This window comes from Penaeus monodon, chromosome 26 (genome assembly GCF_015228065.2).
Source record: "Penaeus monodon isolate SGIC_2016 chromosome 26, NSTDA_Pmon_1, whole genome shotgun sequence".
Taxonomy (NCBI): Eukaryota; Metazoa; Arthropoda; class Malacostraca; order Decapoda; family Penaeidae; genus Penaeus; species Penaeus monodon.
In genome coordinates, this window is record NC_051411.1 from 16,820,633 (window position 1) to 16,834,738 (window position 14,106).

Consider the following 14,106-nt stretch of genomic DNA (forward strand, 5'->3'; position numbering starts at 1 on the left):
AAAATAATATATCACACTGAAAAGCACAGGGTTATTTTTGATGATGATGATGTTAAAAATGGTCATTGAAGAGGATTGAGAGGAGGAGGAGGAGGAAGAGGAGGAGGGTTGAGAGGAGGAGGAGGAGGATTGAGAGAGAGGAGAGAGAAGGAGGATTGGAGAGGAGGATGGAGGAGAGAAGAGATTGAGAGGAGGAGGGAGAGGGAGGAGGAGGATTGAGAGGAGAGGAGGAGTGACCATCATGTTTTGAGAAATGTGGTTTCAGGGCCCAGTGACATGAATATGCCGTCATGAATAAATTTGGCTTGAGGGCCCAATGATGTGAATATGCCATCATGAAAAATTTGGCTCGAGTGCCCACTACATGAATATGCCATCAAGGAAATAGGCTGAGGGCAAGAGTGACGAAATATGCCAGAGAAATTTTAGCTGAAGGCCAGGTGATGGGAATGACTTGCCATGAGTGCACAAACCTCCTGCACTGTAGTGGGCAATAAGGAAGGAACTCTTGCATTATTTCCATTGGTAAATGAGTATGGAATACACTGGTGGTCATATGTATTACCGAAAAACTAAAATCTTAAAAATGACAGAACAAAATGTTACTTATTGCTATTGTTATTATTATAGATTACCATCTTGAAACAGAATTTTATATGAAAAACATAAACAAGGAGACTTAATACCTTGGCCTGCAAGCCACAAGAGTTGCCACTCAATTAAACATGATGCCCAAATTTTGAGCCACATGCAGGGAGCCAGTCACCCAGATCCAGAATTTCAATGCATTATTTCCATTGATAAATGAGTGTAGAATGTACTGGTGAATCATAGTGTATTACAAAAAAAAAAAACATCTTAAAAATGACACATAAGAAAATTGTTACTGTTATAGACAACAATCTTGATACAGGATTTCAAATGAAAAATATAGGCAAGGAGTCTTCACACCTTGGCCTACAAACCACACACTCACAAGAGTCACCACTCAAGTAAGCCTGATGCCCAAATGTGGGCCATGTGCAGGGAGCAAGGCACCCAGATCCAACAGGTTAAAATCTGTAGACACCATTTGGGACTTAGTACAACAGAGCTTTAACCTATATCCTAAGAATCAATAATACTAACTGGTAGGAGATTCAGGTAATTTCAACACATCAACATCTCTTCAATTATATGATTCTGATAAAGATATAACATCAAAAAGCAAATCACATATCTGGCATTAAGAAATTCTTGTCATATTTGCCACACTTAACTTCATCCCTTCAAATGTTCTCTAGGTCTTAGATATAAATTATCTGGTAAAAGCCTGTATTAAGGTTAAGCTTGCTGTGCTATAACAAATGGGTGCATGCTGGATAGCAAGTTTCTGGTCAACATGGACAGGCTAGGACACATTTTGAATATCATTTAAGTTAAATTAAAATAAAAATGAACTTGAATTACAAATTACTTAAACAGACTATAAATGAATTTAAAAAATGAAATAAAAACAATTAAATGCCCATATCATCAGGTCAATGTCTCAGACAATGTCTAAGACATTGTTTACAATCACACCTTTAAACCCAAAGCTTCTTTAGTTCATCATTTTGTTCCATAACATTTTCTATGGTTTTTAATGCCTCAGTCTTTAAAACTTCCTGTAAATCTTCAACACTCTTCTTTGCATCAATAACCTGGAAAAGAGAAAGTTCAAAATACTATTATTCATGCAACTTAATAATATAATGAGGAACATAAAATCCGTATCATTTTTTGTTTTACAAATTTCAGCAAATATTCCTTTTGCCTTTATGTTCATTAAACTTTGAACTTTGAGAAACACTTTTAAATCTTTATTGTCTTTTAATCTAATGTCAGCAGGTAGCAAGACTACAATGCCATCACCACTTTAATAAGAGTTTATCTTTACACATAGATGGCTCTACAAGTGCTTAGCCACCAAGGAGTCAGCTATTAGTCTTACCTATCTCATCTGTTTACCCTTTTCTTTCATTTTTTTTAAAGCTTCATTTCTATTATTTTATTGTCTTTGATTATATCAATATTTTAAAAACAATTTAATAATCAAAATATCAGCAAGAATGATATGTCAATATTAATAGTAATGGAAAGAAAAACACATTTCCTGCCAATTTAAGGAATGGAGGAATCGGTCACTCAGACCAACTGATAAGACTCCTTGCTGGCTGAGCACATGTGGAGCCATCTGTATGTAACAAAACACAAAAATCTAAAGGGAACATTACATAAACCCACTGACATTGGGTTAAACTACATTAAGCATTAGTCAATAGCTTATATCATTACTGAGTAATAAGCAAAACTGTTTATAAAACATCCTATTTTAAAGTATATCTTACCTACTCCAAACATTTGTGAATATAAAGCATATATCTTATATTTTTTACAGTAAGAAACTTACAGAAAAAAATGGGCAGTATATTTTTCATTAACAAACAAATTTGTTTCCAAAACCTATTATTTTAATTATGATCTCATAACCAACCTTCCACACGTCATCCTTCAGCAACTGGAAGTTTTCATAGACGCGTTTCTGAAACTCTTCCTTTTCATAACGTTCCGCTCCAAATTGCCCTCGCCTTTTTGCTTCCTCTGGCTGCAAGTTAAGAAACAACACCTGATCTGGTCTTGGAAGTCCAGCATCACTCTTCTTACACCACTCCAAACTCATATTCTGAAAAAAAAATAATTAGGAGACAATTACAAGAACTTACAATGCAAAGTACAAGTGCCAAGAATGATGCAAACTCAGTAGCTTGATTCAACTTTAGAGAAAAACATTATAGCATTTAGAGAAATACCAAGGTGGAGCCTTTAAAAAGTGCACACCTGGCAACAGAGTATAAAAAATTTAATCAAATTATCAATTTGTAACATTCCACTGCAGAACATGGGCCTCTCAAAATTCATGATGAGTTTTCTTTGGCAGCACCATTCTTGCCTAACAACCTTATCACACAATCAGTATACTGACTCTGTGACTGCTCCACAATGTTGAAAAATGTCTCACAATATCATTCCTACTGCAAGAGCAGCCTTACAAATTTGCTTACACAAGGTCAGTGTTGTTTGTCAGATTTATTTTCTTCATTTCCATGTTTCATTACCATGCTTCCAATGATGTGTGACAACCTGAACCTTAATCTCTTAGAGTTTCAAAATGCTCTCAATAAACTTTAAGTTTACTGGTAACACATCTGCTGTGAAACTAAGCCTTTGGCTAAGTTCAAAAACAGATACTCTAGCTTTTATTACTGTACATATAATGTATTTGTGGTATATACAAAAATCATCAAATTATGAGTTTCTCAAGCACTCTGCATTTCCAGAAATTTTCTTGGTTTTATTTTCTACAATACTGCAAGGTCACAAAGGAAAATTTTGCAAGTACACTGCAGTTACAATAGGTCTAAGTCTGCTATTACCACCCCAGGTCACATTGTGCTTTATGCATTTTGAGTGAAGTGCACAGTGTATCACAACAGATTTCAGTGAATAAAATTATATGTAAGCTGCAGTCTACTACATATTATTCAGATTAAATAATATTTACTGTTACAACAATGCTTAATAAACATAAAACCATAAATAAAAACATGAAAAAATACAAAATGTACCAATTGTTACTAAAGCTGCAGCTGGTGCCACCGCAATTGCTGCCATTATTAAGAATCGTATTTGTATTATCTGTTTTGATTTTTTTTCTACATATGTATTTCTATAAACTCCATATATAATATTTCATTGTTCATGACATAAAATCATAATTATGATATAAACACATTATGCAAAGAGTCTCTAGACTACAAAATGTGTATTTAAGAAAGAAGATAAAATCACTACAGCTAAGCACAGCAGAACAGAAGACCATACAGAACAATCACAAGCACTTACAGCACACACAATCAAACAAACAAAAAAGAAGAAGAAAAAAAGAAGAAGAGAAGAAGAAGAAGAAGAAGAAGAAAGTAGTAGCTACCACATGATGTAGTTATGGCAAAGGCAAATGAGCAAAACTGCCGATCAAAAGAATTGCTTCCTAAGAATGCAACCCCACCCAAGCAAAAGATAGCCCAACACCCATAGAAGACATTTCCCAAAGAAAAGATTAGCTAACGAGGTTAAAGCAACATCCAATATGCAAAATGAGTGTGTGTGTGTGTAGTGTGCTGTGTAGTTGTGCCATGGCTGCATGTGTTGTTGTGTGTGTAGTGGTATGTGATGTGTGAAGTTAAGTTTGTGGTGTGTGTTGTGTGTGTGTGTGTGTGGTGTGTGGTGTGTTGTGTGTGTGTGGGGGTGTGTGGTGTCTGTGTGTGTGTGGGGTTGGTGTGTGCCTGGTGTGTGTCTGTGCCTGGGCGTGGAGCCTGTGCCTGGGCGTGCGGCTGTTCGTGGCGTGTGCCTGTGCCTGGGCTGCTGTGCCTGTCTGGGTGTGTGTGTGCGTGTGTGTGTGTGTTGTTGCGTGTGTGCTTGTGGTGTTGTGTAGTGTGTGTGTGTGTGTGTGTGTGTTGTATGTGTGTGTATGTATGTGTGTGATGTGTGTGTTGTATGTGTATGTGTGTGTATGTATGTGTATGGTGTGTTATATATGTGTGATGTGTAGTGTATGTATGTATGTGTGTGTATGTATGTGTAGTGTATTGTTGTGTGCATTATGTGTCATATATGTCAGTGCGTGTCACTTGCAGCGTGAATGTGCGTGTGTGTATGTGGTGTATTGTGTGCATACATGTGCTCGTGCACTGCAGTCGTGTTTGTTATGTGTTGCATGTGTGCGTGTCTGTATGCCTACATGTCTGCGTGGCCTACTGCTCTGTGCTGTGTCTATGTGTCTGTGTGCCTATGTGTCCACATGCATGTGTGTCCACGTTGCGATGTGTTGCGTTGCAGTGTCTGTGCGTGTCTGCATGCATGTGCGTGTCTGCATGCATGTGCGTGACTGCATGCATGTTCATGTCTGCATGCATGTGCATGTGTCTGTATGCATGTTTTTCCCTTTCCATATGAGTAATGTATTGTTGGAATACTCCCTATCTTCACGTCAATTGTCACATGCTAAACACATGACTTATAGTTATTCTTAAACAACTGTGGGATATGACAGACAGACTCCCTGTTGGGAGCCAAGGGGTAACACCTCTCCTGTAATAGCAGCCACATTCAATCATCATTTTTCAATAAATTTAGGAGTCAATGTATCTTGGTCACCTATTATGAACCCTAAGCTTGCCAAGTATCATACTCTTGTAGGGCCCATCTTCCAGGCTCCTATAGTGTGTATTCATATGTGTGTATGCATAACTTCATATGCATAAGTGCATATGCATGTGTGTATGCATGTATCTACATGTCTATACACGTTTGCATACATGGATGAACACATACTATATTTCACAGTGAGAGAATGCTATACAATGACAGCAGAAGTATAACAATTATAGAAAACAGGATATAGGTTGCAGTTCTTAAACATTTTTTTAGACTTCCAGACATTCAATATGATTTCATTTATCTTACAAGTAAAATTCAGTCTCAGCTTGAATGCAACAAAATAAATGTTGCTACTACAAATGCAAACACAAGTAAAGCTATGCTTCTTTTCTGAACCATTTACTGAAGCTTCCACTTACATAACACTTACCATATTGATTTGAAAAAGTCAAATCAATAGATGCATATTAAAGAGGTGTGAATTTTCTCATCATTAATACAAAAAACATTTTCAAATCATACCTTCTTTGCAGCAGAAAAGGCAACACCAGAAAAGGCATATCTATCTACAATTATTGATGTTCCACTTTTCAGTTCTGATAAAATCTTTGGCAATAATTCCCATCTGGAAAAAGAGAAAAAACAAATGAAGAACTAAATGCTGTCTGTAATTCTTGATCTAACTTTACTGTTATCAGTATTGGCCCTCCAGCTTCTCTGTCCCCCACAGCTGCAAAAAAATGTCTGAATTTTTCAATTTCACTAAAGAAATATTAGTTACTAAAATTTCAATTAAACAATAAATTGTGTATCTTGGTGTATAAATAATAAAAACACAATGATATACCTTGAGGTAATTTTGTAATTCCTATTAGTGACAAGGTGTATAGAGGGGGGAATGTGGGTTGAGGAAAAATGGTGTTTGATGAAAATTTGTAATGAAAAATATATAGTACCAAAATTACTATTTCTTATGTAATACAGTTGCATTCAAGATGAAAGCAGGGAGAAAAGGTTACTATGTTTGGCTGATAGAGGAGAGACATGGGGGAAACAGGGTTATGGCATGATATCATGAGTATGGATGGGGGAAACTTGCTAAATAGTAAGCAGACATGTGAAAGTGTTTATTGTTTATAAAAATTAGATTAAATAATCTTGATATATTCACTACAAAATATTTTTAAATTAGCATAATAAGTTAACCAATCGCCAGTTTGGCAAGAATACATGCCATGCCCACTGTAAACACAGATTTATTTATTGTATTCACACATAGATGGCTTCTACAGTCTTTTCATCAAGGGGTCACTTATTAGTCCTACCTTCTCACCTGTTTACCCTGATTCCTTGACTTTGGAAAGGATCTTTTGCATATTTCATTGTCTAAATGTTAACAAGATTTTAATAATACTTTAATAATCATAACATCAATAACAATAATAACAGTATTGATATCAATTGTATTAAAAGGAAAAACGCATTTTCCCGCCAATTCAAGGAATGGGGAAATCAAGATCAGTCAGTAGGGCCTACTGATAGACTCCTTGGAGGCTGGGCACATGTGGAGCCATCTGTATGTAACAAAATTCACAAAAACCTACAAGGGACAGAACATAAATCCGGGGTGATTGGGTTAATGTGTGAGAGACAATGAAGCTAACACAAAAGGTCACACTATTTTTGTCTCCTGTATTGTTATTATAGCCATGAACAATTAATAAATGCAAGATTTCATAAAAATTACAATTCTTTGAAAAGTATAAAAAATGCACACCTGTTTGCAGAGAAGAGAAGATGTATGGCATGGTCTTCCAAGTCTTTTTCACATGACAAGTAACTACTGATGATACCTCCAATATGTGTTCCTCTCTCTGAAAGAAAATCTATCAGTGAAAACCTAATATACACAAGAGTTGACGTAACTGCATGAAAAATGGTCAATAAGAAGGTCTCTTACCACACAGAATTCAAGCTACAATGAAATAAAGTAATCTTAGCATTAATCAGTTTTAACCTACTATGAAATGAAGTGTTCTAAGCATTAATCAGTTTTAAGGTCGCAGATCATTGTTTTTCATTACTGTTCATTAACTTCCTGAATAACTGATTGTATAGTGTTTGTATGCCAAGACTTTGAATAGCAAATGCAAATGCTCAAATAAAAAAAGCAAGAAAGAAATTGGTAAGCATGATATATGTCATTTTTTCAGCATAACAGTATTTGAATTGAACTGAATTATTAGACAGAAATGTATTCTAAAAGCATTTTTATTTTTTAAAAATAGACCCTACATAAGCAACTAAAACTTGTAAGAAGATATATTTTTACCTGGAAACCTCATGTATATTGCAGGCTTGCCTTCTTTCTTTATTGATTCAACCAGCATTTCTGCTTGCGTGGTTTTTCCCGTTCTATCACACCCTTCTATCACTATCAGAGCTCCTCTCTTCCCATTATTTCCTTCTTGGTTAGCATTTCCAGCCATGTTATAAAAGGTTCTTACACCTGATCTGAAAAAGAAGCATGTCAGTTATAAATCTAAAGACAATATTATTTGTTAGTGAGCTATAAATTTTTCTTATGCAATTAAATTTTGTTTTACTTGCATAAGATACAACTAGGAAAACAAAGAAACCATGGCTTTAGGAAATTATATATCTAATTAATTCATCTATATATAAATTTGACTTTGATGAAATTTATGAAAACACATTCTAAGCTAAAGCAACATTTTTCAAAGTATCATTAGCTCATGACATAATTAGTAAAACTAATTTATTAGATAAAGAAGAAAATATAACATTTACAGGCCAAATAATACAGGACACCAAATTGGCCTAACTGCACAAAGTTAAAGAACACTGATTGACAGATCCATAACTTTAAGATGGGTATTATTCTGGGCATTTATATCTTTATTCGAAAGCCCTTAAACTGAACAGAGTTAACAAAACCCTTGTGAATTCAATAGCAATCCCAAAATCAATTCTGAAAACAAACTTTTATTCTAGGGCACAGACAAAGTGAAAGAAATCCCTCAAGTCACTTGATTTCCACATCAAGAGCTGACACAGCCATATGGTCTGCTCTCTAGCAATAGTCAATAATATTATCTGCAGAAATTCTTTACAGTGTGGATGCACCCACCAGAGTATGTCCATGTCACTACATTTATTTAACAATGTAAGTTGCTGTAACTGGGCATGCCCCAAGGGGAGGGTTGATGGGGGGTTCAGCCCCCAACATCCCCCTGAAAACATTGTCTTCACGTTCTATAAATGGCAAGACAGAGTTGAATCTCAGGAGCACCAGGCAGACTTGGGCTGTGAGCAGTGCTTTCTGTGGTCTTTTTCCTTTATTTGTGGAATTACCTTTCATGTCTGCAGATTATTTCTTGCACTGATGACTACAACTTTTTGTCCTCTATAGAATATAATTTTCAATTTACCCTACCTTAATGCATAAATACTGTAAATGGTTAATGGTTAATGGTTAAAAGCAAGATAAATGTGCTAGACATCTAAGGTCATGTAGCACTATAGTTAATGTTAGGGAAGGGTGGTTGAGTTAGTGATTAGTTGTCTAAGCTGAGCAAAGGAATTGGTGAGTGAAAGGGTTAGAGTCGGGTGTGGTAAGGAGTTAGATTAGATGGAGGATATGTTTGCATTTGAGGAAAGAGAATAGGTTGTTGAAACAGAAAGTGTGGGATTCTGTAAGGATGTCTGATAGGTTGGGAGGTCGGTGAAGGGAGGATAGGTGGGGGAAAGCAGAGGTAAGTATGGACGAGACATGAAGGGAATGTGGGGAAGAGACAAAATGACAAAATGATAATTGGGGATTGGTAATGGAGGATGTGTAAGAAAGGTCTCTTGAAGGCAAAGGATATGACAAAGGTCAGGTCTGTGGGAGCGGAAACCGCGAATATTCCAATGAAGGATAGTTATACTTTAGTGATAGATTGTAGTACGTTTTGGAGATTTTGAGGGGGAAGCAGCTAGAGGGTGGGATAAGGACCGAGAGGTCTGAGAATGGAGAGGTGTGGGAGTTGGTGTTCTACTAGAAGGGGTATTAGGAGACAGAGGGTCTGTGGAAGGGGATACTTGTGACATAAGGGATTCACGTGTGTATCAAGGAGGGAGTGGAAGGGATAGAGGGGATGGCGGGAAGGTTACATAAGGGATTCACGTGTGTATCCAGGAGGGAATGGAAGGGATAGAGGGGATGGTGGGAGGGTTAATGTGGGCGGGGTTGGGATCGGGGGGAATGGGCTGTGTTGGGAGGGGTTAGGAGGATAGGGTGTAGGGGGGATATCGTTAGGAGGAGGATGGATATCAGCAGTTACTTGCAGTGTGAAAGGAGCAGGAGTTGTAAGATTTGGAGGTTGAGTGTCAGTTTTCATTAAGTAATCTTGAATATTTTCAATAGTTTCTTCTGAGGAGTTGGTTGGGAGTTTTGGGGATAAAGGATTTCTTGTGAGGGGGAACAGAGGATTGGTGTCTCAAGCGTAGGGCAAGGAAGGTGGAGGTGTTTGTGAGGTAGGGGAGAGGGGTGGAACGTTTGTTCTATCTGTTCGGGTAGTGCGAGGAGGAGAGGGAAGGTGTTGGGGTTGTAGTGATGATTGGAGTATCTGTAGTAGAGATTGGAGTGTCTGGGTTTAGGATGGCAAAAGAGTTTGACTGGGGAAGGTAGGAGGTAGAAGAGATGTAGGGGGGATGGGTTTAGGAGAATTGGTAGAATGAGCAGTATTACTGGAGTAAGGAGTAAGAGAGAAACCACGTCGACGTGCTTCCTGTCTGGCTTCATGTAGTGTGAGTCCAAGTTTGAATCTGAGAGTTGCTACCTCAGACTCAAATTTGTAGGTGGGACAGCCTCTATAAAATACATTATGGGGGCTGCCACAGTTGGCACATGTGCGTGATTGTGCAGAGCAGTTAGATCGGGTATGGCCAGGTTGGGCACATAGTGGGCATCTGGCTGTGGAACGGCAATGTTTGGCTGGGTGTCCTAGATGTCAACAATTTTGGCACTGACGTGGAGGAGGTTGGTATGGACGAACAGGGAGGGATTCTCCTCCTATGTAGACGTTAAAGGGAAGGTCATGTCTACGGAAGGTAATTTTGGCTATGTTAGTGGGTTTCTTTCGATGACCTCTGGGGGGAATAGAGTGGCATTGTACTGATGTTGCATCATAGTCTGTGAGACAGGCAAGTAGGTCTTCTCCACAGTCTGACCAATCTTTGTCATAGATTGGGCAATTTGCTGGGGAGATTGAAACTGTTCCGGTGCAAGTATTGAGGGTTGGATGGGGTTCTGCAAGGAAGGGGTTACTATATAGGTCAGTTAGTTTTGTTAATGCTATAGCTTGGTTTTCGGATGTTACTGTGACAAGACGGGAGCGGTCGGGTCGGCTACGGAAAGAGACTTTACCTACTTGTTTTTGGAGACATTGTTGGAAGAGAAGGGTGTTGTCAGAGTAGGGAGCTGTGGGAAGGATAACGAAAAATCGGTCCCATTTGGCTGCGCTAAAGAGAGTATTCAAGATTGTTGTAGAGTTAGGGGTAGTAGAAGGGTGGGGGCGTGACGAAGATGGAGTAGTGTTGAGGGGGGTAGTGTTATGGAGAGGTGGGCAATAAGGCTGAAAGGTATTAATAAGGGAGGATGGGGTGGTTGATGTTGGAGGTTGTGGGGATAGAGGTGTTGAAGTTGAGCATGCTGGAGGAGTGGAAATGTTCCTTAAGGGTTGATTGTTGGCTACTGTACTAGCAGGCATTGATGAGGGGGTAGTTATTGCAGTGTTCAGAGCCGTGGTCAAAGGAGAGCCTGGGGTCAGGGAATCGGGTGGGTTTACATCATTGGGGCTATTTGATAAAGGGGCAAGCCTCATTGCCCCTAATAGTGGGGATATGTTTTCATTACTGGCCATGGTAAGCCTGGGTTATGTTGGGGATAAAAACAGTCCACCCTCAGGGTCCCCTTGAGGGGTAAGGGCTTGGTAACTAAATCAGGGGAATACCGTGCCCATGGCTCCCTCAGGCCATTCAGGACTGGCACAAAGTCAGCCTTTCATCCTTTCAGCACGGCTCTCACACCTTAGGAGGTGGATAGCAGAAGGGTTTGGTGAAGGGACAGAAACAAAAAGAGGGAAGGAAAAAAAGACCATGCAAAATTAGTTGAGTCGAGGGCTGAGTCCCAAGGTTGGGGAGTTCCCCATCATTGGGTCCCAGTCTCCGCCTCCTAAGCCCCCCCACGACAACAACGGGCAAGGGATTGGGGGGGTAAATACTGTAAAGATTAAGTCTATTTGCAACTTCCAAATTCATTATTTATGATATGCATCACCTGCAAAATATAGGCAACACACATGTATGCATTTCTGCTTGTGCTTATGTGCATGTGTTTGTCTCTTCTTTGCAAAGATATTAGCCTTTATCCTGGAAACCAGTCCTTCTCCAACATCTATATTTGTTAATTACTGAGTTACTCTCATATTATTCGGTTTTCATTTGACTAATTTGTTAAAATTGTGCGAGGACCAACCCAATGAATAGTCATATGTACAGACATGCATATGCACAGAAATAAAGGCATATCTGTCTATATATCTGACAAATGTACATTTATTTATCTATCTGGTAGATATGCATGTTCTGACTGATAAATATGCATTTATTTCTGTGTATATGCAAGTCCGTACAATGAATATGTATTGCATCAGACCTCGCGTAATTTTAACAAACGGGCCGCATGTCTTTGCTAAAGCCTGGGTTCTCCCAAGCTAGGATAGACTAGTGCACTCCACCCTTGTTCTCCAATACCGGAAGGCCCACCGAATCTCCCTCCAAGGGCTTTGTGCAGTAGATATTCATTTTCTCTCTCTCTCTCTCTTTCTGGAATTGTGGATGTGGCTACTGGGCCTGATTGCCAGACACCATCCAACAGGCAACATTATATAAGTATAGTGATACAAATACATGAACTTTTTCAGCTCATTCTTATAGATGCAGACGTTTCAGAATGATCAGTGAGGGAAATAATCAAGCAAACAATATAGAACACAATTTTTGCACGAGATAAACAGGAATAAATTGCAGTGCTATTACTGCTGGTTATATCCTAAGTTCAAACTTGGGCGACATTGCCTTAACATACTGAACACTTATATTCCTCTCTGATTTCATGAAGGTCATAAAATAATGTACGTACCTGATGCAGTTTCTTGTAAAGGAAATAAATGTGTTTGCGTGTGACATACACTTGCCAAAGAGCGACCCTTCCTCCTGCTGTTCCGCCAGATGTTAAATGCTACGCTCAAGGGGGGCTGCGTGTAAAAGTTATCAGGAAAATAGGATGCTCTTGATATTGTATAGTTTTATTATTCTATTTACATGCATATATATATATAATATAAAATATATATATATATATATATATATATATATATATAATTCTGTCAGTGAATCCCATTTTTTTACCAATACAGTCCTTGACAATAGAAAGGATTGCTATCCCCCCAAAAATCACACCCTTTGTTTTTGTAAAGTCTGTTATGTTTTAGGACGATGAAATCATTCACAACTAGGAAAAATATGTGTGCCGGGTTAGTTATATATATATATATATATATATATATATATATATATATATATATATATATATATATATATATATATAGATAGATAGATAGATAGATAGATAGATAGATAGATATAGATAGATAGATAGATAGATAGATAGATAGATAGATATAGATATATCATCAACGCATTTATTTTCTCCTGGTACAATATTGTTGATGCAATCATGAAATTTTAGCAATGTTGATCACTTTTAGCAAATGTTGAACTTCAATTATTGCAATTTTATGAGAGACATTCAGTTCCTATGCGTTGCATCAAAAGGTGCCATTAACTGGATGACATTAATGTTTAATTGTAAGAATATGGAGCACACAGTAATTAATTGCATGAAATCTAAATATCCAATTTAATAACATAGCTACATACGATAAATTGTTTCCTACCTTCTTCCTTTCTCTTACATAAAGAAATGCGGGCACTACACGTACTGCACGTTTAATATTTCCGAGCAGCATGGGTTAACAGAGCCTTGAGATCTTTGCCTTCACGACATACTAATAAAAGTGATATGTGATCTGTCCAAGGCTTTCGACAGCGTCATCCACGAAATCCTTGTTAGTAAACTAACAAAATCGATACATACTGGCTCAGAAACAAAAACAGAGTCCATTTTTCGGTGTCCCACAAGGATCTACATTTAGCCCCAATGTTGTTGACAATATTCATAAATGATCTGTTAACCATAGCCCAAAATTGCCTTCTTGTTCAACACGCCGATGAGTAACAGTTTCTCCATAGTGATTCTGTGAAGAATTTAGATGAATTGATAAAAAAAAAGAGACACTAGCACATGTAAAGGGATACTTTGATATAAATGGCCTTAAGACAAATTCAAATAAATTCAAGTTAATTTACCTAAACCATATAAACGATCAAATCTGTGCTGAAACGAGGACCTTCGTTATACAAACACTAGCTCTCAAAGTGTCATTAACTATTGCTCAGACATATGGTGTTCAACATATAAAGGTCAAATTCAGATAATTAAAAAGGTACAAAACTTTGTAGCAAGTATAGGACTAGGTAACGTAAATAAGTATGACCACATTAACCCACACTTACATAGACTAAATGGAATGAAAGAAGATGGCTAGAAGACTGGGTAAAATCTGTCTTTACTCCCATACCTAAAAAGGGTAAAAAGGACAATTGCATTAATGAGTCGCGGCAGCGAGATTTTGTTGAAGGTTGTTGCTGAAAGAATGAAGTTGATGAGAAATGAGGTGA

General features: G+C 37.8%; 1 protein-coding gene across 1 annotated transcript; it reads right to left on the reverse strand.

Moving 5' to 3' along the window:
• Positions 1 to 441: 441 nt before the first annotated feature.
• LOC119589945 (thymidylate kinase-like) lies at positions 442 to 12,572 on the reverse strand. The gene is made up of 6 exons (XM_037938623.1): positions 12,446 to 12,572; positions 7,571 to 7,752; positions 7,016 to 7,112; positions 5,761 to 5,863; positions 2,516 to 2,704; positions 442 to 1,682 (listed from the first exon to the last, which is right to left on the reverse strand). Exons 1-6 carry the CDS (start codon positions 12,490 to 12,492, stop codon positions 1,566 to 1,568), a joined length of 735 nt encoding a protein of 244 aa, XP_037794551.1. The 5' UTR covers positions 12,493 to 12,572; the 3' UTR covers positions 442 to 1,565.
• Positions 12,573 to 14,106: the final 1,534 nt, after the last annotated feature.